Source organism: Palaemon carinicauda, chromosome 15 (assembly GCF_036898095.1).
Source record: "Palaemon carinicauda isolate YSFRI2023 chromosome 15, ASM3689809v2, whole genome shotgun sequence".
NCBI classification, from domain to species: domain Eukaryota; kingdom Metazoa; phylum Arthropoda; class Malacostraca; order Decapoda; family Palaemonidae; genus Palaemon; species Palaemon carinicauda.
This window is the reverse complement of record NC_090739.1, coordinates 99,030,843-99,056,729: the sequence shown is the minus strand read 5'-3', so window position 1 is coordinate 99,056,729 and position 25,887 is coordinate 99,030,843. Positions and strand designations below refer to the sequence as shown.

The 25,887-nt window shown below is 44.0% G+C and overlaps 1 protein-coding gene across 1 annotated transcript in view; it reads left to right on the top strand.

The window, feature by feature from the left end:
• Window positions 1–25,887, top strand: part of LOC137654346 (glutaredoxin-2, mitochondrial-like) — an 88,601-nt gene that overhangs the window by 29,479 nt on the left and 33,235 nt on the right. Inside the window, exon 4 of the mRNA XM_068387961.1 lies at window positions 11,026–11,130. Within this exon, the coding sequence (XP_068244062.1) occupies window positions 11,026–11,130 (105 nt within the window). The remainder of the gene's footprint in view (window positions 1–11,025; window positions 11,131–25,887) is intronic.

Below are 25,887 nucleotides of genomic sequence, written 5' to 3'. Positions count from 1 at the left end.
ATCTTCTGGAAAGTTGAGTATTAATTCTTTCCTATGTATAATTTTAGGCTCCCTTTTCACAGTTAAATTTCAATAATTTAAGTGTGTTTGGTTGAGCGTTGCCGAGAACCGGAGGCAGCCATTTTATGACTGCATTCGCCCGTTACAATTGCATTCTATATAGTGAGTAGGGCGACAATTCCCGGTATTAAGCTATAATGTTAGCTATTTAGGCAAATTATACAAGAGGTGATTTCACATACATGTATATTATTCCCCTTCCTATTATGTAACTTTACTTATCGTATGCGGTGGGAAGCCCGGCGGTACCAACTACCTTTGCCGGGGATCCTACCAGAGCTGTGCTACTCTCGCTCATATATACGTTAGTAAAGTACTTCCCCACACTTAGCCTCACCCTATCGTTCCTTCTCGATTCGGATGAGAATTTACATTCTCTAGAATCTGTAGATAAGTTACGATATTCATTCTCTCTCAGAGAGAAGAGGCTAAACCCTTTCTCCCTCCCTGAGTGCCACCGCCGCTACAGTTGGCAACCACTGTCTTTCTTCATCACCATCGAGTTGAACAGAGTTCTTGCCACCTCCGGCTTTGATTTAGATAGTAACTAACTCAGGGTGTCCTTGTCTTATGCTTCCTCTGCCGCCTACGATGTCGTCAGCACAGGAAGCCATGCTTCCTCAGTTTTTGAAGGTAGGTGGCATACCTGCCTCCACCTCTTATTTCAATGAACTATAAGACCGTTTACCCTTCCCCTTTTGTCCTTTAGTGACGTCATAGCCATCAGAAAATTTTCACCGGTATTCTGTCAGTCATCCCGGCTTGCTAGGGTGACTGCGTTACCGGCTGGTACCCTGCCGGTAGCAGTTAGTTCAGCCGTCTCTGCCACCTTCCCCCTTACTTCCTTCCCTCACAGGAAGCGAATATTATTGGGGGGAAGATTGAGACGGCTCCTGACGGCTGCCGGTGGGAAACCTAACATACTTTGGGAAGTCCTCAGCCCTCTCTTGGACTTCCATCCACATTTATTACCGCCGCCAGACAGGCCTTTTGTGGATGGGTGGAAGCCGGAATCAGATAGATTCTTACCCCTTCCATTGGAACTCTCATTCTGGCAAGGAGACAGTAGGCAGCCTGATAGTCCTCCTACACTTCCAATTGTTATGTTTAACCATAATAATAGGAAACTCTCCTTCCTTAATGCTTTTTCTCCCTCTATCAGTTATCACCGCCAGGTACTAACCTAACCCCAGCAGTGCCGCCGGCTAAACTACAGTATACAACTATACAGTAGTACACTTGTTTTCTAACATATGCTGTGTTTCCTATCGTAGTCAATTGTTGGGACCACGATATTATGTTGAGGCTGTGTACTCCCTCAACACCCAGATGGTTTTTTCAATCATCATGACCCTAAAAAATCACCGATCAGTATTAATATATACTACAGGTGGATAATGTTAGTATAGACACTTACTAACTCTAACTCTAGTTCCTAGAGTTTCTTTCACCTTATATTCTCCCTATCAGGGAAACCAAATATTATTACTAACGGAGGTCTCAGCAATGGCTTGGGAGAGGAAACACAGATATGTGTTTTTTCTACTTCCTTTCAAGCTTACTATCCTAAGCTATTATAAACAATAGTGATTACTGTACTATTGTTAATAAAATGTATGCTTTTATATCACTGATATAAAAAAACATGATACTCATTGAGCCCTTTTCCTTTACAGGAGGAGCCGATGGAGAAGTGTGCAGCATTGTTCTGCAACCACAAGGGCAAGGACTTTAGTGGACACACAAAGTGCAGGACTCATGCCCCTGCTGCATTGTGTCGGGGGTCCTCAAGTAGTGGTACCCAAAGGGTTGCCCCACCTGCTCAACCCTGCTGGCCAACGGCTTCGGAGAAGCCCCCCTAGTCAACATAGAGACTAGGGATACAGCGAGGGAGACCCTTCGCAAATGGGTAAGAGGGTCCCAAAAGAACTCTCCGGGACCGTACTTACCCAACGACTCCCTAAGGTGCCTACTGTTCCCCAAGGCTCTACCAAACACGGTAGTGCCCCAGGAACAGGTCCAGCCTCCTCTCATACAACTGAAGATCTACACTGACATAAATAAGTCACTAGAAGGCATTGACATCCACCAAGAAAGGATGTCAGAAGTGTCCACTGACACTGAACAGGACCTTCTGCAAGGAGGCCCTGGAGGCCCTGAAGAAGACGTGGAACATCCACAAGCGGAGGAAGAAGGATCCGTTTCAACGGCAACCGAAGACCCTCAGTTCGCCGTGACGGCATACCATCCTATGCCATCAACTTCTTCAACCCCAACTTCACAACCAGTTCCACAGGTCGACAAGAACGAAGTGATCCTCACGTCGATTCAACGGATGATGGAATTGTTCCAAAAGGAACAAAAGACGATGAAGCAATCAATCAAGCAGCAGCAGATACTGTTGCAGGAGCGGGCGGACCACCCTGGACCTAGCAGGGGCTCCACTAAGAAGCCCCTTAGAGTGTTGGATCTCCCTCACTGCTCCGAAACCAACCCCTGAAGGTATGCGGAGCATACGCCCATGATGAATGGGAAACTATTCGTCTCGGGGAAGTTGGGGGCCAAACTGATTGAAGACCTTGAGTTCTGGCCTAACTTTTCAGCTTACCCAGACTGTTACGTGATACTGCGAGATGAACATGCAGCCCGTGAGGAAACCTTCTGAAGTTCCCAGACCATCTTCTGAGGAGGGAACAGGAGTCTAAGGAGAGACTTGCGGCCTACCTTTCTCATCAGAACTGCCTGGAAATGAGTGCTGGTCTACATAACGCCCCAGAAATGTTCATCTTCCTGGCTAAGTCTCACATGGGGACCCTTGTGAAAGACTTATATGCTTTCCTCAGAGCAAGGAGAGCCTGCAGAGAGTTCGTTCTGGCCTCAGCGACCATAAGACACGAATCCAGGAAGCTGATTGCCTCGAGCATCTGGGGTAGGGACCTTTTCCCAAAGGAACTGGTAGAAGAGATCATAGCCAAAGCAGCCACAGAGAACAGGAACCTTCTCCAAAAGTGGGGCATGAACTCAGAGGAAATCTTCCTCGGACGAAGGTCCCCAGCCTAAAAATAAAAAGGCAAGGAGACCACGCAGACCGGCACAACTTCCTGCCGTGACTATGACCACGATGCCTCAGACCACCTTCCAGATTGTCCCTCAACAACTGGTAGCCCAGTCGCCAGTGTTTAACCCTGGCTTTGAGAGGCAGTCGACTTCCTGTCGCCCTAGTCAGAAAGGAAAAGGCCCAAAGAGATGTTCTTCTGGAGGTAACTCCTCTCATGGTGGGGGAGGATGTGGTCGCGGAAACAAATCCGCAGGACCCCCCAATCAATGAGGGGCTCCAGGTAAGAGGCAGACTGTATCACTTTTGGGATGGCTGGATCTTCGATCCCTGGGCCCACAGCCTAATTACAATTGGACTCAGGTGGAAATGGAACAGAACTCCACCCCGTTTTCTAGAATTCTTCCAACACTCCACCCCCTCGTTAGGAGAATATACCTCAGAACTCTTGAACAAGAAGGTAATAAGGAAAGCAAAGTCCATCAAATTCTTGGGAAGACTGTTTTGTGTTCCCAAGAAAGACTCGGACAAACTCAGAATCATTCTAGACTTGTCTCCACTCAAGTTCATCAAGAACAAGTTCCGGATACTTACTTTGCAACACATAGGAGCGTACACAGTCTCAATACACCTAACAGATGCTTACTGGCATCTTCCATTGAGTCGCCCTTTCTCCTCCTACCTAGGATTCAAACTACAGAAGAAGAAGTTTGTCTTCAGAGCAATGCCCTTCAGACTGAACACAGCCCCAAGGATATTCACAAAGCTAGCAGACACAATCGTCCAGCAGCTACGCTCCAAAGGAGTTCAAGTACTAGCATATCTAGACGATTTTCTGGTATGGGCAGCATCTAAGACTAGTCTGCAAGCAGCCAATAAGGTGATCCAGTTCCTGGAACACCTGGGCTTCAAGATCAATCGCAAGAAGTCTCGCCTTTCTCCAGCTCAGAAGTTCCAATGGTTAGGAATCCAATGGGACTTAAAATCACACCACCTCTCTATTCCATCCAAGAAGAGGAGAGAGATAGGGGGATCTGTCAGGAGAGTAATCCGTCACAAGAGGACTTCAGGATGCCAACAGGGAAGAGTATTGGGCTCTCTCCAGTTCGCAGCAGTGACAGACCCGGTGCTAAAAGCACATCTAAAAGATGCGTCAGGAGTCTGGAGAAGATACACATCAAACGCTCGAAGAGATCAACTAAGGTTGACCCCGACCCTGTTGCGCAAGCAGTTAAGGCCGTGGTCAAAAGCCAAGAGCCTAGCATGGACAATTCCCCTGCAACCACCACAACCATCAATGGTGATACACACAGACGCCTCCTTGGAAGGATGGGGAGGCCATTCTCACGTGAAAAAAGTTCAAGGGAATTGGTCGCACCAGTTCAAAACCTTTCATATCAATATTTTGGAAGCTTTGGCAGTTTTCCTAACGTTGAAGAAACTATCCCCTCACAGGGCAATCCACATCAGATTAGTCCTGGACAATGAAGTGATAGTAAAATGTCTAAATCGACAAGGCTCGAGATCAACTCACATCAGCCATGTGATATTAGCCATTTTCTACCTGGCAAGGAAGAAGGGATGGCACCTATCAGCAGTTCACCTACAAGGGTTCCGCAACGTGACAGCGGACGCTCTATCCAGGCGAAAGCCCATAGAGACAGAATGGTCCCTAGACGCAGACTCATTCTCCTTCATCTCGGAAAAAGTCCCAGAACTGTAGATCGACCTCTTAGCAACGCGCGACAACAAGAAACTACCTTGTTACGTAGCCCCCAATATGGACCCTCAAGCAGAGGCAATGGATGCCATGTCCCTCGACTGGAACCGGTGGAATCACATTTACCTGTTTCCACCAATCAATCTCCTGCTAAGAGTTCTCGACAAGCTAAGCTCCTTCAGAGGGACAGCAGCAGTAGTGGCCCCCAAGTGGCCCAAAAGCAATTGATTCCCTAGTTCTAGAGCTGAAACTGAAGCTGTTTCCTCTGCCGGATCCAGTATTATCCCAACTGGTCCAGAAGTTGACTCTTTATGCTTCTTCCTCGAGAACCAACAACCTACATCTCATGATTTTCTCGCCCTAGCGGCGAACAAAAAGTTTGGAATCTTGAAGGATAAAGTTGACTTCATCGAAGAGTATAAATCAACTTCGACTAGGAGACAATATGAATCGTCATAGAAGAAATGGGTTTCCTTTGCGAAAACAAGGAAACCAACAGAAATATCGATAGATTTCTGTCTCACATTCTTCATATATCTATACGAACAAGGCTTGGCTTCTACTACGATTACCTCGTGTAAGTCGGCCCTGGCTAGACCATTTCTGTATGCCTTTGAAGTGGACCTCACTAGTGAAATCTTTAATAAGATCCCAAAAGAATGCGCTAGACTTAAGTCAGCAGCCCCACCAAAGCCCATCACGTGGTCATTGGACAAAGTCTTGCACTATGCTTTGAACCTAAACAATGAGGATTGTACTCTAAAGGATTTAACACAGAAAGTAATTTTTCTGTTTACAATAGCCTCGGGGGCTAGAGTTACTGAAAAAGTGGCCTTATCCAGAAACAAAGGCCATATTTAGTTCCTAGACACAGGAGAACTGAACCTCTTTCCTGATCCTGCCTTTCTTGCCAAGAATGAGCTACCCACTAATAGGTGTGGTCCTTGGAGAATCTGCCCACTGAAAGAAGATATATCTCTGTGCCCACTAGAGTGTCTTAAGGTCTATCTATGAAGAACTTCAGACTTCAAGGAAGGACAGCAGCTCTTCAGAGGCGAAACCTCAGGATGAAACTTATCCCTAAGACAACTAAGAGCGAAGCTCACCTACTTTATTCGCAGAGCAGATCCTAACAGTACACCCGCAGGTCACGATCCGAGGAAAGTTGCTTCTTCGTTAACCTTCTTTCAGCATATGGACTTTGAAAGACTCCGCTCATACACTGGGTGGAGATCATCCAGGGTCTTCTATGAACACTATGCGAAGCAAGGACATGAAATAAAACCTTTTGTGGAGGCGGCGGATAGTGTCATTAAACCCGTCGTCTAGTGCTGCTATGAACAGTGGAGTACTTTGGTAATTTACAGTGCATCGGGTGCATGGGTATACATACCTTCTAGTGCAAATCATAGCGATGATTAACATACTGTTCCATATAGGTGCATATCTGACCAATAACTCCAGTGCCGAGTGAACGTTTGCATTACAGTGTTTATAGATGTCCAAAAAATCTGAACAAGTCAGACAGATTTGGTTTCCCATCTCCATTGAGTGGCAGTATTCCGATAATGAATTTATATATTTTTTCTACAGGAGAAAATATGGACCCACATGTGTTAATTCTGGATCAGATTCATACTCTATTGTAACTACATTTGATAATTTAGTTGCAAAATAATGCTACTAAAGCGTATCTGCGCCTTATTATTGCTACCTCAGTTACACGCAAATAAAACATGACTACGAATCTGGCCATTACCTTTTTCAGATCTTTGTTTGAAGGAGGCCTAGCCAATAATACTATTACTATAATTAAATCTGCTTTAAAGAAAATATTTCAGCTCGGGTTCAATATTAATCTTACAGATTCGTATTTTTCGACTATTCCGAGAGCCAGTAACTCGCCCTCACACAGTTTCCTGGGTTTTAAATGATGTCCTTGATCTATCTTCTGACACTGATAATTACTCATGCTCTTATATAGCGCTTCTTAGGAAGACTTTATTTTTGATAAATTTAGCCTCAGGAGCCAGAATATCTGAACTCTCAGCATTATCTAGGGAACCAAATCATATTGATTTTCTTTCTTCTGGTGGAATTTTATTCTCTCTAGATAGAAAGTTCTCAGAAAAGAGCGAGGATCCACAGAATAGATGGTCCCCGTGGAAGATTGTCCCACTTCCACAGGATCTATTTCTGTGCCCAGTTAACACTCTGGAAGGCTATTTGAATAGAACTTCTTAAAAGTCTTCAGGACCTTTGCTTATTAGAGAGGATGGAGGAACCATTTCCCTGAAAGGAATCAGACAATAGATTCTTTATTTTATTAAACGAACCAAGCCGGAATCTGTCCCACATGGCCATGATATCCAAGCTTTAGCAACATCAGTCAATTATTTTCGTCACATGAATTTTGAAGAATTAAAAAGATATAGTGGTTCCTCCTGATATAACAGAACTATTATAACAGGGTCCTATCTTCATATATATATTTTCCTCTTAGTGCCTTGTCTCCTAATAAGGAGCAGGGCGATACCTTTCTTGCCTATTTCCCCTACCTTAACATTGACCTTCATTTGGGTTGTAATTAAGAGATTGGTATATTAAGGATTATTAGTTAAACACACTTAATTAAATTCTATTTTTAATTCAGTTCCTTAACTTTTTGTGTATTTCCAATTATGGGACCAATTCTCTTAGTATTTCACGGAGCGACACAGGGTGAGCCCAGAAAAGGGATTTTGACGAAGGAAAAATCTATTTCTGGGGGACCTGTGTCGCCCAGTGAACCCACTCCCCTTTTTCCTCACCCTAGGCTGGCCCAAGCTTGGGGTACTAATAGGAATGATAGGAGAAGGATGGGTAGTGGTAGTGGTGGTGGTGGTGGGGGGGGGCCAGTAGCTGTAGAGAACGACACCTCGTAGTAACGGGGATGTTGAGGAAGGAGAAGACTAATTGGTAAGGGACCTCTGGTAGTGGTTTCACACACCCCAGTTATTATACCGACACCCTATAAGGGTGAGCGAGCTGGGTATATTCCTGGCATTCCATGCAACTCTTTTCTCTGGTTTATTTAGCAGTATTTATACCTTAGAAATGGTGCTTTAAGGAGCATTTCACGGAGCGACACAGGTCCCTCGCCCAGAAATAGATTTTTCCTTCGTCAAAATCCCTTTATCAATCATCACAATAAGATTAGTCTTTACTACAGTGCTTCCACTTTCATATATTATCTACATCTCTCTGGGCTCTTTAAACATTGTGTGCAGCCACTTTAACTTTGGCAAAATTTCTAAATTTTTCATCCTGACTTTTCTTTTATGCTATATTTATCTGTAAAATCCTCAAAATAAGCTCTGTCCATTCCCATCACTATCCTATCAGACATTGACACCACTGCCTCATCATCTTTTAGAGATGCTTCTTATTTACTAACTTGTTTGTTTACTAACTGCTCAGAATTATTTTTTTCCTTCATGGTCTCCCCATTTCCAATTCTTCCTCTTCTAAGTGCCACTGTGCTTCCAACTCTATTAGATCTTCATTAGCTCTATTTTAACATACAGTATTCCTCTAATTCTTCAATATCTTCCTCTTCAACATCTAAATTGAGCACATAAGCAAAGTCCAATTTTTTCCTGGCATCAACCTGTTGAACCCCTTCAGAATTATTATAATGATTTCGGCATTTTGACATGTTTTGCGTACAATACAAACTCTTAACAAGATTTATAACCTTACCTGCAATATTCTTCCTTTTTGTTATTTCAGTCAATGCTGTGGCAGACTAGTCAGGGAATCTTTTCACAGAAAAAACTAACAAAACCATATCTTTTGATCAAGCTCTTGATAAATTAACTTAACTTACAAAATTGTTAAAAACAAGTCAGTTTGCTTAATCATAAATCCTTTAAGTTTCTCAATTTACTATGAGGAATGATGTATCATGATACAGTGGAACCTCTCCACACGAACGTATCTACATCCGAATTTTCCAACATCCGAAGTAAAATTCGAGCAAATTTTTGACTCTACACCCAAATTTTATTTCGACACACAAAGTAAACATTACGCCATTGAGCGTCGAGTGCTCAGTTCTCTATTCATTTCCTTTTTTATTTTACCTATAATCATGGTGCCTAAGAAGCTAAGTTTCAGTACAGAAAGAAGGCAATTCTTTCATTAGAATTGAAGCAAGAAATTATAGAAAAACATGAGAGCAGTGTGCATGTGAGTGATACTGTATGGCTAAACAATATGGCCGGAATAGGCCTATGATCTCGAGGATCATCAAGCTGAAGGCAGCCATTAAAGCAAATAACCATCGAAGGGGATCACCATTATTACAAGACATCTTAGCAATACCCTGGAAGAGATAGAACGCCTTTTGTTGATAGGGATAAAGGACAAAGAGATTGTTGGCAACGATCATTTGTGAGAAGGGCCAGCGTGATGAACAGAAAGAAAGAAAAAAGTGAAGCAAAGAAAACCATGATAGCATTAAAAAGCTCTTTTAAATAAGACCTCTCTCTTTTTCTGTTTCTCTCTAAACATAGCATTAACATGTTCATTAAATAAAATATCTCTCTCTCTCTCTCTCTCTCTCTCTCTCTCTCTCTCTCTCTCTCTCTCTCTCTCTCTCTCTCTCTCTCTCTCTCTCTCTCTCTCTCATTCTTCTTCGCTGTTATAGTGTTAGATACGTCTATTACTTTTTTTACCGAGAGAGAGAGAGAGAGAGAGAGAGAGAGAGAGAGAGAGAGAGAGAGAGAGAGAGATTAAACAAAAATGTGTTTAGAGTACATATGATTTTTAAACAGCGTCAACGAGTTGAAAAACAATTAAATGTAACTAAGAAAGTAATAACTGCTAATCTGAATTCCTTTATTAACTAAAACAAATATTGATACAAACACACTCGTGTGCGTATGCACAAACACACACACACAGGTGCAAAAATTGCTACGCAGTAAGAGAGACGGCCGGGGAGGAGGTAGAGATGGTGACTGCGATAACATACCGTAACTCGTCACTGAAAGTGATGAAAATAAAATTCAAAAGAAAAAAAATGTAAAAAATATGAAATATAAAAATAAAAAAATAGATAAATAAGCTAAGTTAGATTAAAATTTCCGTAGTGTAAGTTACGGTATGTTATCGCAGTCACCATCTCTACCTCCTCGCCGATCGTGTCTCCTCGTGCGTGTGTGTGTGTTTGCGCATACGCACACGAGTGTGTTTGTATCAATATTTGTTTTAGTTAATAAAGGAATTCAGATTCGCTGATGTTTTTTTAGTTACATTTAACTGTCTTTCAACCCGTTAACGCTGTCAAAAATCATATGTACACAACACATTTTTGTGTAATCTCTCATTTTTGTTTAATCTCTCTCTCTCTCTCTCTCTCTCTCTCTCTCTCTCTCTCTCTCTCTCTCTCTCTCTCTCTCTCTCTCTCTCTCTCTCTCTCAGAAAAGAATAATAGACGTCTCTAACACTAACAGTGAAGAAGAACAAGAGAGAGAGAGAGAGAGAGAGAGAGAGAGAGAGAGAGATAGAGAGAGAGAGAGAGTATTTATTTAAAGAACATGTTAACACCATGTCTACCTTCTCGCCGATCGTCCATCTCCTCCTGGCGTAGCAAATCCTACACCTGCGTTGGCCTGTCTCTAAGGTAAAGTGGCAATAAAACACATTTTTTATTTATTATTTCTTTATAATTATCTTTTTTACATGCTTCTTTCATATTATGCAGTTATGTTATTGTTATGTGTAATTATGTGTAGCCATTTATTAAGGATTTATTATGGGTTTTTAGGCTGAGGAACGAATTAAATGAATTACCATGTATTCTTATGGGAAAATTTGTTTCTACATCCGAACATTTTCTACATCCGAAGTTGGTTGTGGAACGAATTAAATTCGTATGTAGAGGTACCACTGTATAGCTCTTTTTATCTCTGTCATTTATTCCAGAGAAAAGGAGTTATATGTTATACATTCTAGTTCCCTTGTTATAAAATATAATTAAGAGGTAAGAAAACAATCCAAGAATTATTTTTATTTTGTTTTGATCCTATATCTTCCATCTTCAAAGTAGTAGCATATGAATTTTGGTTAAGTATTAAAATTAATCTTATTTTCAAAATCAGATATTTTTTGTTAACTATCGAGGATGAATATTATTTTCTTTTAGGTGTTTGACGACCTTGGGACACCGTATGAGGTCTATGAACTAGACAAAGAAAAGGATGGAGCTGCAGCTCAAGATGTTCTGGACATCATGACAGGATCCAGAACAGTAAGTCGTCTGATTTGATATAGTATTTTTATAGATAGAATTTATTAATAGTCTTATAAGAGGTAATGTGACTGGATTGTAGGTGATAAAGTTTTAGCTTTGATTTATCATTTGTAACTAGCAGAATATGCATGGAAAGCTGTTGTAGCTTGATTTATTGTGTCACGTTTATTAGGAATTTCCAGGTATTACCATTATTTTAAATAGCTTACAATCATGTTCATATCCATATAAGATGTCTACTTCAAGATGGGTAGAATGAAAAAATTTTGCTAATATGAAACAAGGAGACAAAGTAAAAAAATAAAAACGAGCCACTGCTTAATGGTAAATAATATCAAGTTGAAATAACTAAAAGTGATGCCCCTTGATACAAAAGTTTTTGCATACAATAAATTCATGATGCAAAACGAGATGCAAAGATTTTTTTTCCTCATATTACAAAAAAATTTCATGATACAAAACGAGATAAGGTATGTGATTTGCCCTGCCATCAGGAATAATTTCAAAATTCACGCACCACCAACTGTAAACTCACCACTCTTGCCCCACTCTCGCATTGGTTATCTCCCTACTCGGATGCTAGTTAACGCCATACGATCCTGCTCTTCTATTAGTCAGTATCTATCCCATCATGCATCTACGTATCTGCATTCCTCGACCATTTTGTTTCGGCAGCGCATTTGTTCACATTGAATCTGTGGTGATAATTTCACTTTCGTGCTTTTGTTTATTGTACTGTATCGTGTTATGTTTTTCAACTCATGCATTATTAGCCATGGGTCCCAAGAATGTTGCTGATGTTCAGGGATAGAAGAAGAGGATGCTTTCTATGGAGACAAAGCTGGAGATAATCAAGAAGAAGGAGCCTGGCATGTGGTTGAGTGTGATTGCTGAGAAATATGGCCGAAATCCATAGAAGATAGGCACCATCTTTAAGCAGAAGGATGCATCAAAGCGGCAACATTTTCTAAAGGTGTGACTGTTTTTTTCAATATTAATCTTACCCGATGATCATGTAGCTGTCAACTCCGTTGCCCGACAGAAATCTACGGTCGGGATACGCCAGCGATCGCTTATACAGGTGGGGGTGTACTCACCAGCGCCATCTGTGGTCAGGTACTCCAGTACTTCTTGTCAACAAGACCTCAATTTTTCCTCTGTCGTGCCACCGGCAAGACCTACATGGATACGCTGTTGATTTTGGAGTCTTTCGTTCACGATTTGGTGAAGTATTTGCTCTGAAATTTTAGCCTTCGCTGTACAGGAAGCTTTAGCCTTAGCTTAGCAAGCTTTTGGTTTTAATTTGATTCATTGGTTAACGATCTTTGCTTACTTTGGAATTCCCCCTTTGACTACTTCTAAAATTCAAGATGTCTGACCATTCCCAAGTTCCTAAATACAGGCGATGTAGTGTTAGGACTTGTAATAGGCGTCTTCCGAAGGCCTCTGTTGATCCTCACACCGTATGTTCCAATTGTAGGGGAAAATCCTGTCAATTGGAAGATCGATGTGGGGAATGTGCTGGGCTTTCGGAATTCGATTTTAATGAATTCCTCAGATATACTCGTAGGTTAGAGAAGGAGAGAGATAGGAGGAGTTCTTCTCGCTCTTTGGATATTTCCTCTCCCCATGCCCCTCAACCTTTTCCTTCCCCTGTGGTGGTGACCCCCGAACCTGCTACGAGTGCTCAGCCTGCAATGGGTGATATGTTGCGTGCCATTCAGGCTCTCGGTGATAAGGTGGAGTCGTTGGTTAGTGACCGCAATCAGCTCTTGGCGGATGTCAGAGAGCTGAAAGCGAAGAGTGCAGTGGGAAGTGTTAGTGCAAGTGCTGTGCATAGTGTCAGTGTCAGTGTTGCGCATGAGGATACATCTGTGCGTGCCAGTCGTCCGCCCAGTCCGGGACCTCTTGCAAGCTCCCAAGCCCAGGGGAGAAGCAATGTCGAAGGACCAAAGGGTTCGGCAGGCCTTGATCGGCGCACAGATGTATCCTCAGTGGTTGCGGACGTATCTGCTAAGGATCGTCCCTTCCACTCCCAGACAAATGAGCCCTTACATTCCTCGTCTGTGGAAGAGGTTTCCAGGAGGAAACGGTGGACTAAGGTCTCACGACCGCTTAAGCGTAAAGTCCCTTCAGAGCTAGTCCAACGGCCCAGGTGTAGCCACTGGGTCAGTTCGGACTCGCCGCAGTCATCGGATGACTGCACACCTCCCAAGAGAGGTAGAGTGGTCCCTCAACAGGCCTCTGCTCCAACCACAGTAGACCCTAAGTGGTCCATGCTGCAGACTATGCAGTCTCAGCTTGCGGCTTTTATGCAGGATTATCAGGCAGAGAAGGTTAACATCCCTCCTCCTGTGAGAGCTCCTCCACAGTTGCGCTGTCCTCAGCCCATGCAGCATGCTCTGCAGACCTTACAGCATGAGCCGCATTCCATGCAGCATGAGCCTCATACCATGCAGCATGAGCCTCATCCCATGCAGCATGAGCCGCATGCCATGCAGCATGAGCCGCATACCATGCAGCATGAGCCGCATCCCATGCAGCATGAGCCGCATGCCATGCAGCATGAGCCGCATGCCTCACAGCATGCTCTGCATACCACACCGCATGCTCCTCAGCCCACCGCAGACCCTCCCTCACACCGGCCCTCTGCTTTTGTTGTTGCCAGCTCACAGTCTGTCCAGCAGAGGCATGATGATGGATCCGCAGGTACGCATGCACCCGTTCTGCAGGATTCACCCGTTCAGCTTGCTGCTCTGCCTTTGCCTCTTACAACTCAACTGTCGGGTGAGGAGGCTTCTGAGGATGAAGCTGCTCATCTTGATGATCCTCATTCTGATGTTGAAGGACACAAGTCTTCGCCACCCTCCTTAGACTTCCGCAAAGTCCTTGCTTTGTTCAGAGAGTTGTACCCTGAACACTTTGTGTCTGCAACCCCTCGTTCTCCTCCCTCCGAGTTTGCTCTGGGCATGCAGTCTACTGCGCCTGCCTTCACCAAGCTTGTTCTTGCCAGATCTTCAAGGAGAGCTTTGAGGGTTATGGGGGATTGGTTGCAGTCCAAGAAGCAACTGGGAAGGACCTCTTTTGTGTTTCCTCCTCCCAAGCTGGCTTCTAAGTCGGGCGTCTGGTATGCCACGGGAGAGGAACCTGGCTTGGGGGTTCCTGCCTCTGCCCAGGCCGACTTCTCAAGTCTGGTTGACTCTCCCCGCAGGTTGGCTATGAGACGTTCGAAGATCTGCTGGTCCCCTACAGATCTTGATCACTTGTTAAGGGGAGTCTTTCGTGCCTTCGAGATATTCAACTTCCTCGATTGGTGTCTGGGAGCCTTAAGCAGGAAGACTGCCCCTTCTGACAAGGACTCAGCCATGCTGATCATGTCCAGCATGGACAAGGCAATACGGGATGGGTCTGGCGAGCTTGCGGCTTCTTATGTATCAGGGGTCCTCAAGAAAAGGGAACATCTGTGCTCCTTCTTATCTGCTGGTATCACCCCTTGCCAGAGGTCAGAGTTACTTTTTGCTCCTCTGTCCAAGTGTCTGTTTCCGGAGGAATTAATTAAGGGGATGACTGCCTCTCTTCTCCAGAAGGATACGCATGACCTCATGGCTTCTTCTGCACGTAAGGCTAAGACCTTACCTTCCGTGACTAAACCTTACCGCCCTCTAGCAGTTGATACTCCTGCTTCCAGGTTCATCCCACCCTTTCGTGGCAGAACCTCCAGCAGAGGAGGTACCCGTGCAGACAGTAACCGTGGCAAGCCCAAGAAGGGTTCCAAGTCCACAAGAGGCAAGTTTTGACTTCCCTCCTCTCCAGACAGCTGTAGGAGCCAGACTCAAGACCTTCTGGCAAGCTTGGGAGAGCAGAGGTGCAGACGCTCAGTCTGTGAAGTGGCTGAGGGAGGGATACAGAATTCCGTTCTGCCGCAATCCCCCTCTAGCTACATCTCCCATCAACCTCTCTCCCAACTACAAGGAGAAGGACAAGAGGCTAGCGTTGCAACAAGAGGTGTCGCTCTTGCTACACAAGGAGGCAGTGGTCATAGTCCGGGACCATCAATCCCCGGGCTTTTACAACCGTCTCTTCCTAGTAGCCAAGAAGACAGGAGGTTGGAGGCCGGTGCTGGACGTCAGTGCGCTCAATGCTTATGTCACCAAGCAGACGTTCACTATGGAGACGACGAAGTCGGTCCTAGCAGCGGTCAGGCAGGAGGACTGGATGGTCTCGTTAGACCTGAAAGACGCATACTTTCACGTCCCCATCCATCCAGACTCCCAACCTTTCCTGAGATTCGTCTATGGAAAGGTTGTGTACCAGTTCCAAGCCCTGTGTTTTGGCCTAAGCACGGCACCTCTTGTGTTTACGCGACTGATGAGGAATATTGCGAAATTCCTTCACTTGGCAGACATCAGAGCCTCCCTCTATTTAGACGACTGGCTTTTAAGAGCTCCCACAAGTCGTCGCTGTCTGGAGAATCTCAGATGGACTATGGATCTGACCAAGGAACTGGGCCTCCTGGTCAATTTAGAGAAGTCCCAGCTCGTCCCATCCCAGACCATTGTTTACCTAGGTATGGAGATTCAGAGTCGAGCTTTTCGGGCTTTTCCGTCGGCCCCAAGGATCAACCAAGCCCTAGAGTGCATCCTGAGCATGCTGAGAAGGAGCCGATGCTCAGTAAGGCAGTGGATGAGTCTAACAGGGACACTTTCATCGCTGGCCCTGTTCATCGAGTTAGGGAGACTCCACCTCCGCCCCCTTCAGTATCATCTGGCTGCTCACTGGATCAAGGACATGACGCTAGAGACGGTCTCAATTCCTGTTTCCGAAGAGATGAGGTCTACTCTAACGTGGTGGAAGAACAGCATTCTTCTCAAGGAAGGTCTTTCGTTAGCTGTTCAGACCCCCGACCACCATCTCTTCTCGGACGCATCAGACTCGGGCTGGGGTGCGACATTGGACGGACAGGAATGCTCGGGAACATGGAATCAGGAACAAAGAACACTCCACATCAATTGCAAGGAGTTGTTGGCGGTTCATCTGGCCTTAATGAACTTCAAGTCCCTCCAGCTAAACAAGGTGGTGGAGGTGAACTCCGACAACACCACAGCCTTGGCTTACATCTCCAAGCAGGGGGGGACTCATTCGAGGAAGTTGTTCGAGATCGCAAGGGACCTCCTCATTTGGTCAAAAGATCGAAGGCTCACGCTGGTAACGAGGTTCATTCAGGGCGATATGAATGTCATGGCAGATCGCCTCAGCCGGAAGGGTCAGGTCATCCCCACAGAGTGGACCCTTCACAAGAATGTTTGCAGCAGACTTTGGTCCCTGTGGGGTCAGCCAACCATAGATCTGTTCGCTACCTCGATGACCAAGAGGCTCCCATTGTATTGTTCGCCGATTCCAGACCCGGCAGCAGTTCACGTGGATGCTTTTCTGCTGGATTGGTCCCATCTCGACCTGTATGCATTCCCGCCGTTCAAGATTGTCAACAGGGTACTTCAGAAATTCGCCTCTCACAAAGGGACACGGCTGACGTTGGTTGCTCCCCTCTGGCCCGCGAGAGAATGGTTCACAGAGGTACTGCAATGGCTGGTCGACGTTCCCAGGACTCTTCCTCTAAGAGTGGACCTTCTACGTCAACCTCACGTAAAGAAGGTACACCCAAGCCTCCACGCTCTTCGTCTGACTGCCTTCAGACTATCGAAAGACTCTCAAGAGCTAGAGGCTTTTCGAAGGAGGCAGCCAGAGCGATTGCTAGAGCTAGGAGGACATCCACTCTCAGAGTCTATCAATCTAAATGGGAAGTCTTCAGAAACTGGTGCAAGGCCAATGCAGTTTCCTCAACCAGTACCACTGTAACCCAGATTGCTGACTTCCTGTTACATCTAAGGAACGTTAGATCCCTATCAGCTCCTACGATCAAGGGTTATAGAAGTATGTTGGCAGCGGTTTTCCGCCACCGAGGCTTGGATCTTTCCTCCAACAAAGATCTGCAGGACATCCTTAGGTCTTTTGAGACCTCTAAGGAACGTCGGTTGTCCACTCCAGGCTGGAATCTAGACGTGGTCCTAAGGTTCCTGATGTCATCTAGATTTGAACCGCTCCAATCAGCCTCTTTCAAGGACCTCACATTAAAAACTCTTTTCCTAGTATGCCTAGCAACAGCTAAGAGAGTAAGTGAGATCCACGCCTTCAGCAGGAACATAGGTTTCACATCGGAAACGGCTACATGTTCCTTGCAGCTCGGTTTTTTGGCTAAAAACAAGCTTCCTTCACGTCCTTGGCCTAAATCGTTCGAGATCCATAGCCTATCCAACTTGGTGGGTAACGAGCTGGAGAGAGTACTTTGCCCAGTCAGAGCTCTTAGGTACTATCTGAAAAGGTCAAAACCTTTACGAGGACAATCAGAAGCCTTATGGTGTGCTGTTAAGAAGCCTTCGCTACCAATGTCTAAGAACGCAGTTTCTTACTACATCAGGCTTCTGATTAGAGAAGCTCATTCTCATATGAAGGAAGAAGACCTTGCTTTACTGAAGGTAAGGACACATGAAGTGAGAGCTGTGGCTACTTCAGTGGCCTTCAAACAGAACCGTTCTCTGCAGAGTGTTATGGATGCAACCTATTGGAGAAGCAAGTCAGTGTTCGCATCATTCTATCTCAAAGATGTCCAGTCTCTTTACGAGAACTGCTACACCCTGGGACCATTCGTAGCAGCGAGTGCAGTAGTAGGTGAGGGCTCAGCCACTACATTCCCATAATCCCATAACCTTTTTAACCTTTCTCTTGATTGCTTTTATTGTTGTTTTTGGGTTGTACGGTCGGCTAAGAAGCCTTCCGCATCCTGGTTGATTTGGCGGGTGGTCAATTCTTTCTTGAGAAGCGCCTAGGTTAGAGGTTGTGATGAGGTCCTTTAGTATGGGTTGCAGCCCTTTATACTTCAGCCACCTAAGAGTCGTTCAGCATCCTAAGAGGACCGCTACGCTCAGTAAGGAAGACGTACTTATTAAAGGCAGAGTAATGGTTCAAGTCGACTTCCTTACCAGGTACTTATTTATTTTTTATTGTTATTTTGAATAACTAATAAAAATGAAATACGGGATACTTAGCTTCTTTGTTAACATGTATACTGGTCTCCACCCACCACCCTGGGTGTGAATCAGCTACATGATCATCGGGTAAGATTAATATTGAAAAATGTTATTTTTATTATCTAAAATAAATTTTTGAATATACTTACCCGATGATCATGATTTAAATGACCCGCCCTTCCTCCCCATAGAGAACCAGTGGACCGAGGAGAAAATTGAGGTCTTGTTGACAAGAAGTACTGGAGTACCTGACCACAGATGGCGCTGGTGAGTACACCCCCACCTGTATAAGCGATCGCTGGCGTATCCCGACCGTAGATTTCTGTCGGGCAACGGAGTTGACAGCTACATGATCATCGGGTAAGTATATTCAAAAATTTATTTTAGATAATAAAAATAACATTTTTCCAGCAAGAGGAGCCACATTCATGGTGTGATGGAGAAACTGTTTCTCCTTTGGATTAAGGACAAGAAAATCTCTGGAGGCAATTACCGAGATGACAGTCTGCCACAAGGCCAGCATTATTTTTGGTGATCTCCTGTGTGCTCAGGCCAAAGACAACACAGGAGAATGGACATCGAAGCAGACACCTCCAAAGTTCAAGGCTTTTTGGGGGTGCTTTGAAAAAATTTAAGAGGCGATCTGGCATTCATTCGGTGGTACGGTATGGGGAGGCTGCCAGCTCGGACACGAAAGTAGCCAAAGCTTTTGTTGAAAAATTTGAGGAGTTGACTCTCCAAGAAGGCTACAGTCCCCAGAAAGTCTTCAACTGTGATGAAACTGGGCTTTTCTGGAAAAAACGGATTTTGAGCAAAGCGAAAAATCTATTTTTGGGTGAAAGTGCCATGTCGTCTTGATGGGAGGGTTCCTTTAGGTAGCCTTCTAAGGGATATTTGCTACAGTGATACTCCCAGAGAAATAAACAGAATGTCTCGATGATTCTAACTCCTGGCGCGAGAATCCAATTAAGGATATCGCATAATATCAGGGGACGTATTTTTAGATACGACACAACAATCTTCACCCCAAATAGATTTAACTCTTTTATGTAAGGGGGAAGATTGGCAAAAGAAGGGGGTGCCAATCTAGGTAACCGGTGGACCTCCTTCCCTATTACTACTACGACGCCATGCCATTCCTTTTCTTGTCGTTAAGCAGAAATGGCCGCAGATAGAGTAATTTTGGGAGGGGTCAGCAAAAGGGTGGGTCCATCAGGACGACATGGCACTCTCACCCACAAATAGATATTTTGCTTTGCTCAAAATCCATTTTTTGAGCTCAGGCCATGTCGTCCTGATGGAAGCATACTAGAGAATTAACTTGAAATTACTATAGCTGTGGGTTTGTGTATGTGCCTTCTACCTTGAATGGATTTCCTTATCTGGTCTGCTAGACCTGTATGTGAAATTCCAGTTGACTGTCGTTTCCACTAAGCCTGGAACTGGTTTAGTGCTTCCTGCCCCCTGCAGGGAAAGTTTCGACATCGACAATAAGGATTCAAGGTTTGAATTTCCGCAGGAACGGAAGGTAAAAGTTTAGAGATTACCTTTCACTTACCTTGGAAATCTGTATCCTTATTTCAAGTTCTGGGCCCTTCTAGGGCCTAATTAAAACTCTAGCATGTTTTATTTGTCTGTAACTGAGATAGCAATAATAATATGCAAATACGTTCAGTATTTTTACTTTGCAACTAGATTATCAAATGTAGTTATAATAGAGTATGAATCTGATCCAGCATTAAAACACATCAGGGTTTATATTTTCTCTTGTAGGAAAAAATATGTAATTTCATTATCGGAATAATGCCACTCAATGGAGATGTGAAACCAAATCTGTCTGACTTGTACAGATTTTGGGTATGCATAAACACTGTGATGCAAACGTTCACTCGGCAATGGTGTTATTGGTCAGATATGCACCTATATGGAACAGTGTATTAATAATCGTTGTGATTTGCACTAGAAGGTAAGTGTACTCATGCACCCGATGCACTGTAAAGTCCCAAAACAGTTCACTGTTCATCGCAGCACTAGACGACGGGTTTTATAACACTACCCGCCATCACCACAAAGTGTTTTATTTCATGTCCTTGCTTCGCATAGTGTTTGTAGAAAACCCTGAATGATCTCCACCCAGTGTATGAGCGAGTCTTTCTAAGTCCATATGTTGAAAGAAGTTCAACGAAAAAGCAACTTTCCTCGGAACGTGACCTGCGGGTGTACTGTTAGGATCCGCTCTGCGAATAAAGTAGGTAAGCTTCGCTCTCAGTTGTCTTAGGGATAGGTTTGATCCTGAGGTTTTGCCTCTGAAGAGCTGTCCTCCCTTGAAGTCTGAAGTTCTTTGGAGATAGACCGTAAGACACTTTACTGGGCACAGAGAGGTATCTTCTTTCAGTGGGCAGATTCTCCAAGGACCCCACCTCTTAGTGGGTAGCTCATTCTTGACAAGAAAGGCAGGATCTATTTTTGGGTGAGATAGCCATGTCGTCCTGATGGACCCGCCCTTTGTTCTCTATAAGGCCTTGGCAGGTCCCCTCCCGATCTTACTGTATCATGGGGGCTGGTCTTAATGCTAAAAGGAATGGAGTTGGCGGGCGGTGATGACGTCAGCAAGATGGCCGACGCATATGACGTCATCCGAGTGCCCATAACAGTAACGGAGGAGGAGGAGAACTTTGTAACGGCTCCTCCCATATCTTGCCACTAATTCCCCCCTTGAAGCGTAAACGCTATGTGGGGTGCAGATAGCTATGTGGCGTGTCAAGAATACGTCCTCTGTTATTATGCGATATCATAAAGGACAACCTTAAGGGTACTCGCGCCAGAAGTTAGAATTCTGGAAACTTTTAGTTTAATTCTCTGGGAATATCCACTGTAGTCATATATACCCTTAGGAAGCTACTAAAGGAACCTTCCATCAGGACGACATGGCCTGTTCCCAAAAATATACACATTGTAAAGAACCAATACTCAACTTTCCAGAGGCGAAAGAAGCTGGAGATTGCATAATAATCCTTGCAGAGTCGATCGAAAAAGTTAGATCAACAGGGAACACCACCGTGCGAATTCGCTACAGAATTAGGAATGTCCGCCATCTTGATACTCAATAGTAGTATGGGAAGTAGGGTAACCTTGATAACGACTCCCCTTCCAAAATTGCCACCCTTTCTCCTCGAAGCGAAAACGCTATTCGGGGTGAAGATCGCTATGTATCGTATCAAGATATACGTCCCTGATATTATGCGATATCCTTGAGAGAAATTTTAAGGATATTCGTGCCGGGAGTTAGAATTCTGGAGACCTGAAGGTAAATCCTTTGGGAATATCACTGTAGTACATATATCCCTTTGGAAGCTACTATTAGGAACCTTCCATCAGGACGACATGGCTTGATCCCAAATATATTTGTATATACAGTATATATATATACAGTGATGCCTCAGGATACGAAAGTAATCCGTTCAGGATACGGTTTCGTATCCTGATTTTTTCGTATCCTGAGTCGCGTTTTACATGTAAATAGCCTAATCCGTTCCAAGCCTTACAAAAAGTCACCTTTTCTTTCATAAACACGCTAAACTGTAGTAATAAACATGCAATGCAGCCATTTCTATCATTCAATAATTAACCTAACCGTTAAAAACAGCTTAATCCATTCCAGAAACCACCATGAGATTATTCAATAATGCAGTTATAGCCTAGTTATCCCCTCCAAGCCCTAAGAAAACGGTCCATTTTCTTTACTACTGTATAAAAGTTACGGTACTGTATGTAAAGCATTTGGATCAGTGAAGGTGTATTGTTACCTGTACACCTAAATTAAGGGTTGATACCCTGAAAAAAAAGGTACTGTACTCTCGGCGACAAGTTGGGATCTCGTAAGCTTTTCGTATCCTGAAAATTTTTTCGTATACTGGGGCATAAAAATCTTTGTATCGCTTTTCGTATCCTGAATTTTTCTTAAGCAGAAACTTTCGTATCCAGAGGTATCACTGTATATATATATATATATATATATATATATATATATATATATATATATATATATATATATATATATATATATATATATATATAGCTACAGTACTGTTGCCAGCAACCCGCTGACAGTACAAGTACAGTCGGCGCGCTGCCTACAGAGTCAGCACTGACTTTGCCGGCCCGGCCGGCAGCACACAGGCAACAGAACCTATAGCAACAGTCCAAGGGAGGACTGAAGAACGTTGGGGACAGAAGGGACTACCCACTCATGGCCATCATGGATGTAACTGCCGGCCAGGCCGGCAGCTGGCGAATGTGCAGTCAGCCGTCGGCAGCCACCGGCAGTGTCGGCAGCCGCCGACAGTCCATGATTGTCGGCAGCCATCTTGGTTGCCGGCCAGGCTGGCAGATGGCTATCATGCCGTCAGCCGTCGGAAATGTCGGCAGCCACCGACAGTCCATGACTGCCGGAAGCCATCTTGGTTGCCGGCCAGGCCGGCAGGCGGCAGTAGCCCGGCCGGCAGGCGGCAGTAGCCCTGCCGCCAGCCAAGATAGGAGAGGGAGTCTGGCTGGCTCTAGCACCCTACCGCAATGGTAAGGTTGCAGGATGTCAGCCTAAAAAGACAATGGATCAACCATCAAAAAGAGGATAGAGGGGTAGGGGAAAAGGGTCCTGTAACAACTGACACACTTGTCAGTCCTACCACCTATAAAAGGAACTCTGTTTCTGTATCGGTATCAACAGAATCTAGGTGCCAGGAGAGACTCAGTTCTCCAACCCAGAGACTGCCGACACAGTTAAGGGGGTGGCGGCACTGCCGCCTCCTCTCAACAAGGGAGAAACAGGGTTCCAGTGCCATGTTATCCTAGGCTAAAAGGGAATTACTCTTAGCCCAGGGAACTGTGGCACAGGACTAGTCTTTTAGTCGCAAGGAGAAGATGGTATACTACCATAACTCTAATGCGACTATGGAGGGCTAACCTCCATTGTCGGCAACCTTGTCGGCAGGGGAATAAAGGTATCCTACAACCAACTCACCTTGCTGGCAGGTCATCGACATAAGACTAAATACTCTGAGATTCTGACTAAATCCCAAAAACCTGCTGGTATATCCACAACCAAAGGTTAAGGGAATAGGCAGAAACCAAACCCCAGGTTAGCCATGTCTGAATAAAATTCAGGCACGGCTACTAGTGTTGTAGCCTGAGGCTACACTCAGAGGGAAAGGGATTACCCTTAAGTCTCCGAAGAGACGTGAGAAGTTTCATAACATTCTAGGAGGTATCAGTCTCCAATGGATGAAAACGAAACACAAGGGTAATTGGAGAATGTCGAACGTATAGAAAAGGTCTAGGGTAGGTTAACTAGGCTAGACGAGTTCTAGGTTACCTAAATCACCGAAACTCTAACTATACGATCGACAGAGGAAAAATGAAATAATTATGCACATAATCAAATCTTCACAAGAATAAATGCCTAAATAGCTAAATAATTACAAGAATTAAATAAAGCTATTTAAAAACTGAAAGTCGTTCCGCTAACTAAATAACGCATACCTAAGAACGACGGCACCCATGGCGCCTCCAGTAACTGGCCTAGCTCAAAAACACAATAAATACTCAATTTCATTGTGAAACAGGAGCTAAAACATATTCAAAGTAAAGACCCGATACTCAACTTTCCAAAGGCGGAAGAGGATGAAGAAAGCATAATTAATAATCCTTTAAACAATCGAAAAAATTCAATCACAGGAAAATACCACCGAGCGAAATCGCTACAATAAAAGGAATGGCCACTATCGTAGGGATGGCGCTGTTGTACTATCGATAGTAGTAGGGAACGGGGATGGCCTTTGGAAGGCCCCCCTTTTATTTTGGCCACACCTCCTCGAATGTAAAACTCTATCTGGGGTGCAGATTGCTATGAGGTGTGCCATTACGTCCTTACGCGATATCCCTTTTTTCTTAAAATTTTAAGGGATATTCGCTCCAGGATTGATTGATTTGAAGTTTTCTGTCAATCAATCCTGGAGCGAATATCCCTTAAGGAGTTAGAATTCTGGGTACCTTCGGTAAATTCTCTGGGATATATCACTGTAGTCACATATAACCTAGGAAGCTACTTATGAAGGAACTTCCATCAGGACGACATGGCTATCTCACCCAAAAATAGATTTTTCGCTTCGTTCAAAATCCGTTATATATATATATATATATATATATATATATATATATATATATATATATATATATATATATATATATATATATGTATATATATATATGTATATATGTATGTATGTATGTATGTATGTATGTATGTATTGTCCTGATGGAAGGTTCCTTTAGGCAGCTTTCTAAGGGATATTTAGCTACAGTGATACTACCAGAGAATCAACCATAGGTCTCCAGAATTCTAACTACTGGCACAAGTATCCTTAATATAACTTTAAGGATATCACATAAAATCAGGGGACATATTTTTTTATACGACACATGGCAATCTTCACCCCGAATAGATTTTACTCTTTGAGAAGGAAGAGTGGCGAATGAAGGGGAGCCGTTATCAAAGTACCCGGTGGACCCCCTCCCTGTACTGCTACGCCCCATCATTCCTTGTTGCATTTAAGCAGGAAAAGCCGCAGATAGAGTAGTTTCGGGTGGGGTCATTTTAAGGAAGAAGGGTGGGTCCATCAGGACGACATGGCTATCTCACCCAAAAATAGATTTTTCGCTTTGCTCAAAATCTGTTTTGTGGGCTCAGCCATGTCGTGCTGATGGAAGCTTACCAGAGAATTAACTTGAAATTTACTTTGAATGAGTTCCTTGTATGGTCTCCTAGACCTTTATATATGATATTACCGTTATTTGTCATATCATCTTAGCTTGGAAATAGTTTAGAGCTTCCTGCCCCATGCAGGGAAAGTGTCGACTTCGACTATAAGGATTCAAAGTTTGTATCTCCATAGGGACGGACGGTAAACCTCAGAAATTACCCTTTTCATCCCTGTACTCTGATTTCAAGTTGGGCCCTTCTAGGGTTTAATTAAAACTCTAGTATGCTTTATTCGTCTGTAACTGAGATAGCACCAATAAGACACAAATACGTTTAGTATTTTACCTTGTAACTAGATTATCAAATGTAGTTACAATCAGGTATGAATCTGATCCGGCATTGAAAACACATCAGGGTCCATAGTTTCTCTTGTCGAAAAAATATGTAATTTCATAGGAATGATGCCACTCAATGGAGATGTGAAAACAAATCTGACTGATTCGTACAGATTTTGGAAATGCATGAACACCGCTACGCAATGTTCACTCGGCACTGGTGTTATCGGTCAGACATGCACCTATATGGAACAGTGTGTTAATCATCGTTGTGATTTGCACTCGAGGGTAAATGTACCCATGCACCCGATGCACTGAAAAGTCCCAAAGCAGTTCACTGTTCGTCACAGGCTTAGACGACGGGCTTTTTAAAACTACCCGCCACCAACACAACATGTTTTGTTCCGTGAAGAAGCAATTTTCTTAGGATCATGATCTGCGGGTGAGCTGTCAGGATCCGCTCTGCAAATAAGTAGGTGAGCATTGCTCTCAGTTATTTTAGGGGTAGATTTTGATCCTGAGGTTTCATCTCGTCCTTCCTTGAAGTCTGAAGTTCTACGAAGATAGACCTTAAGAC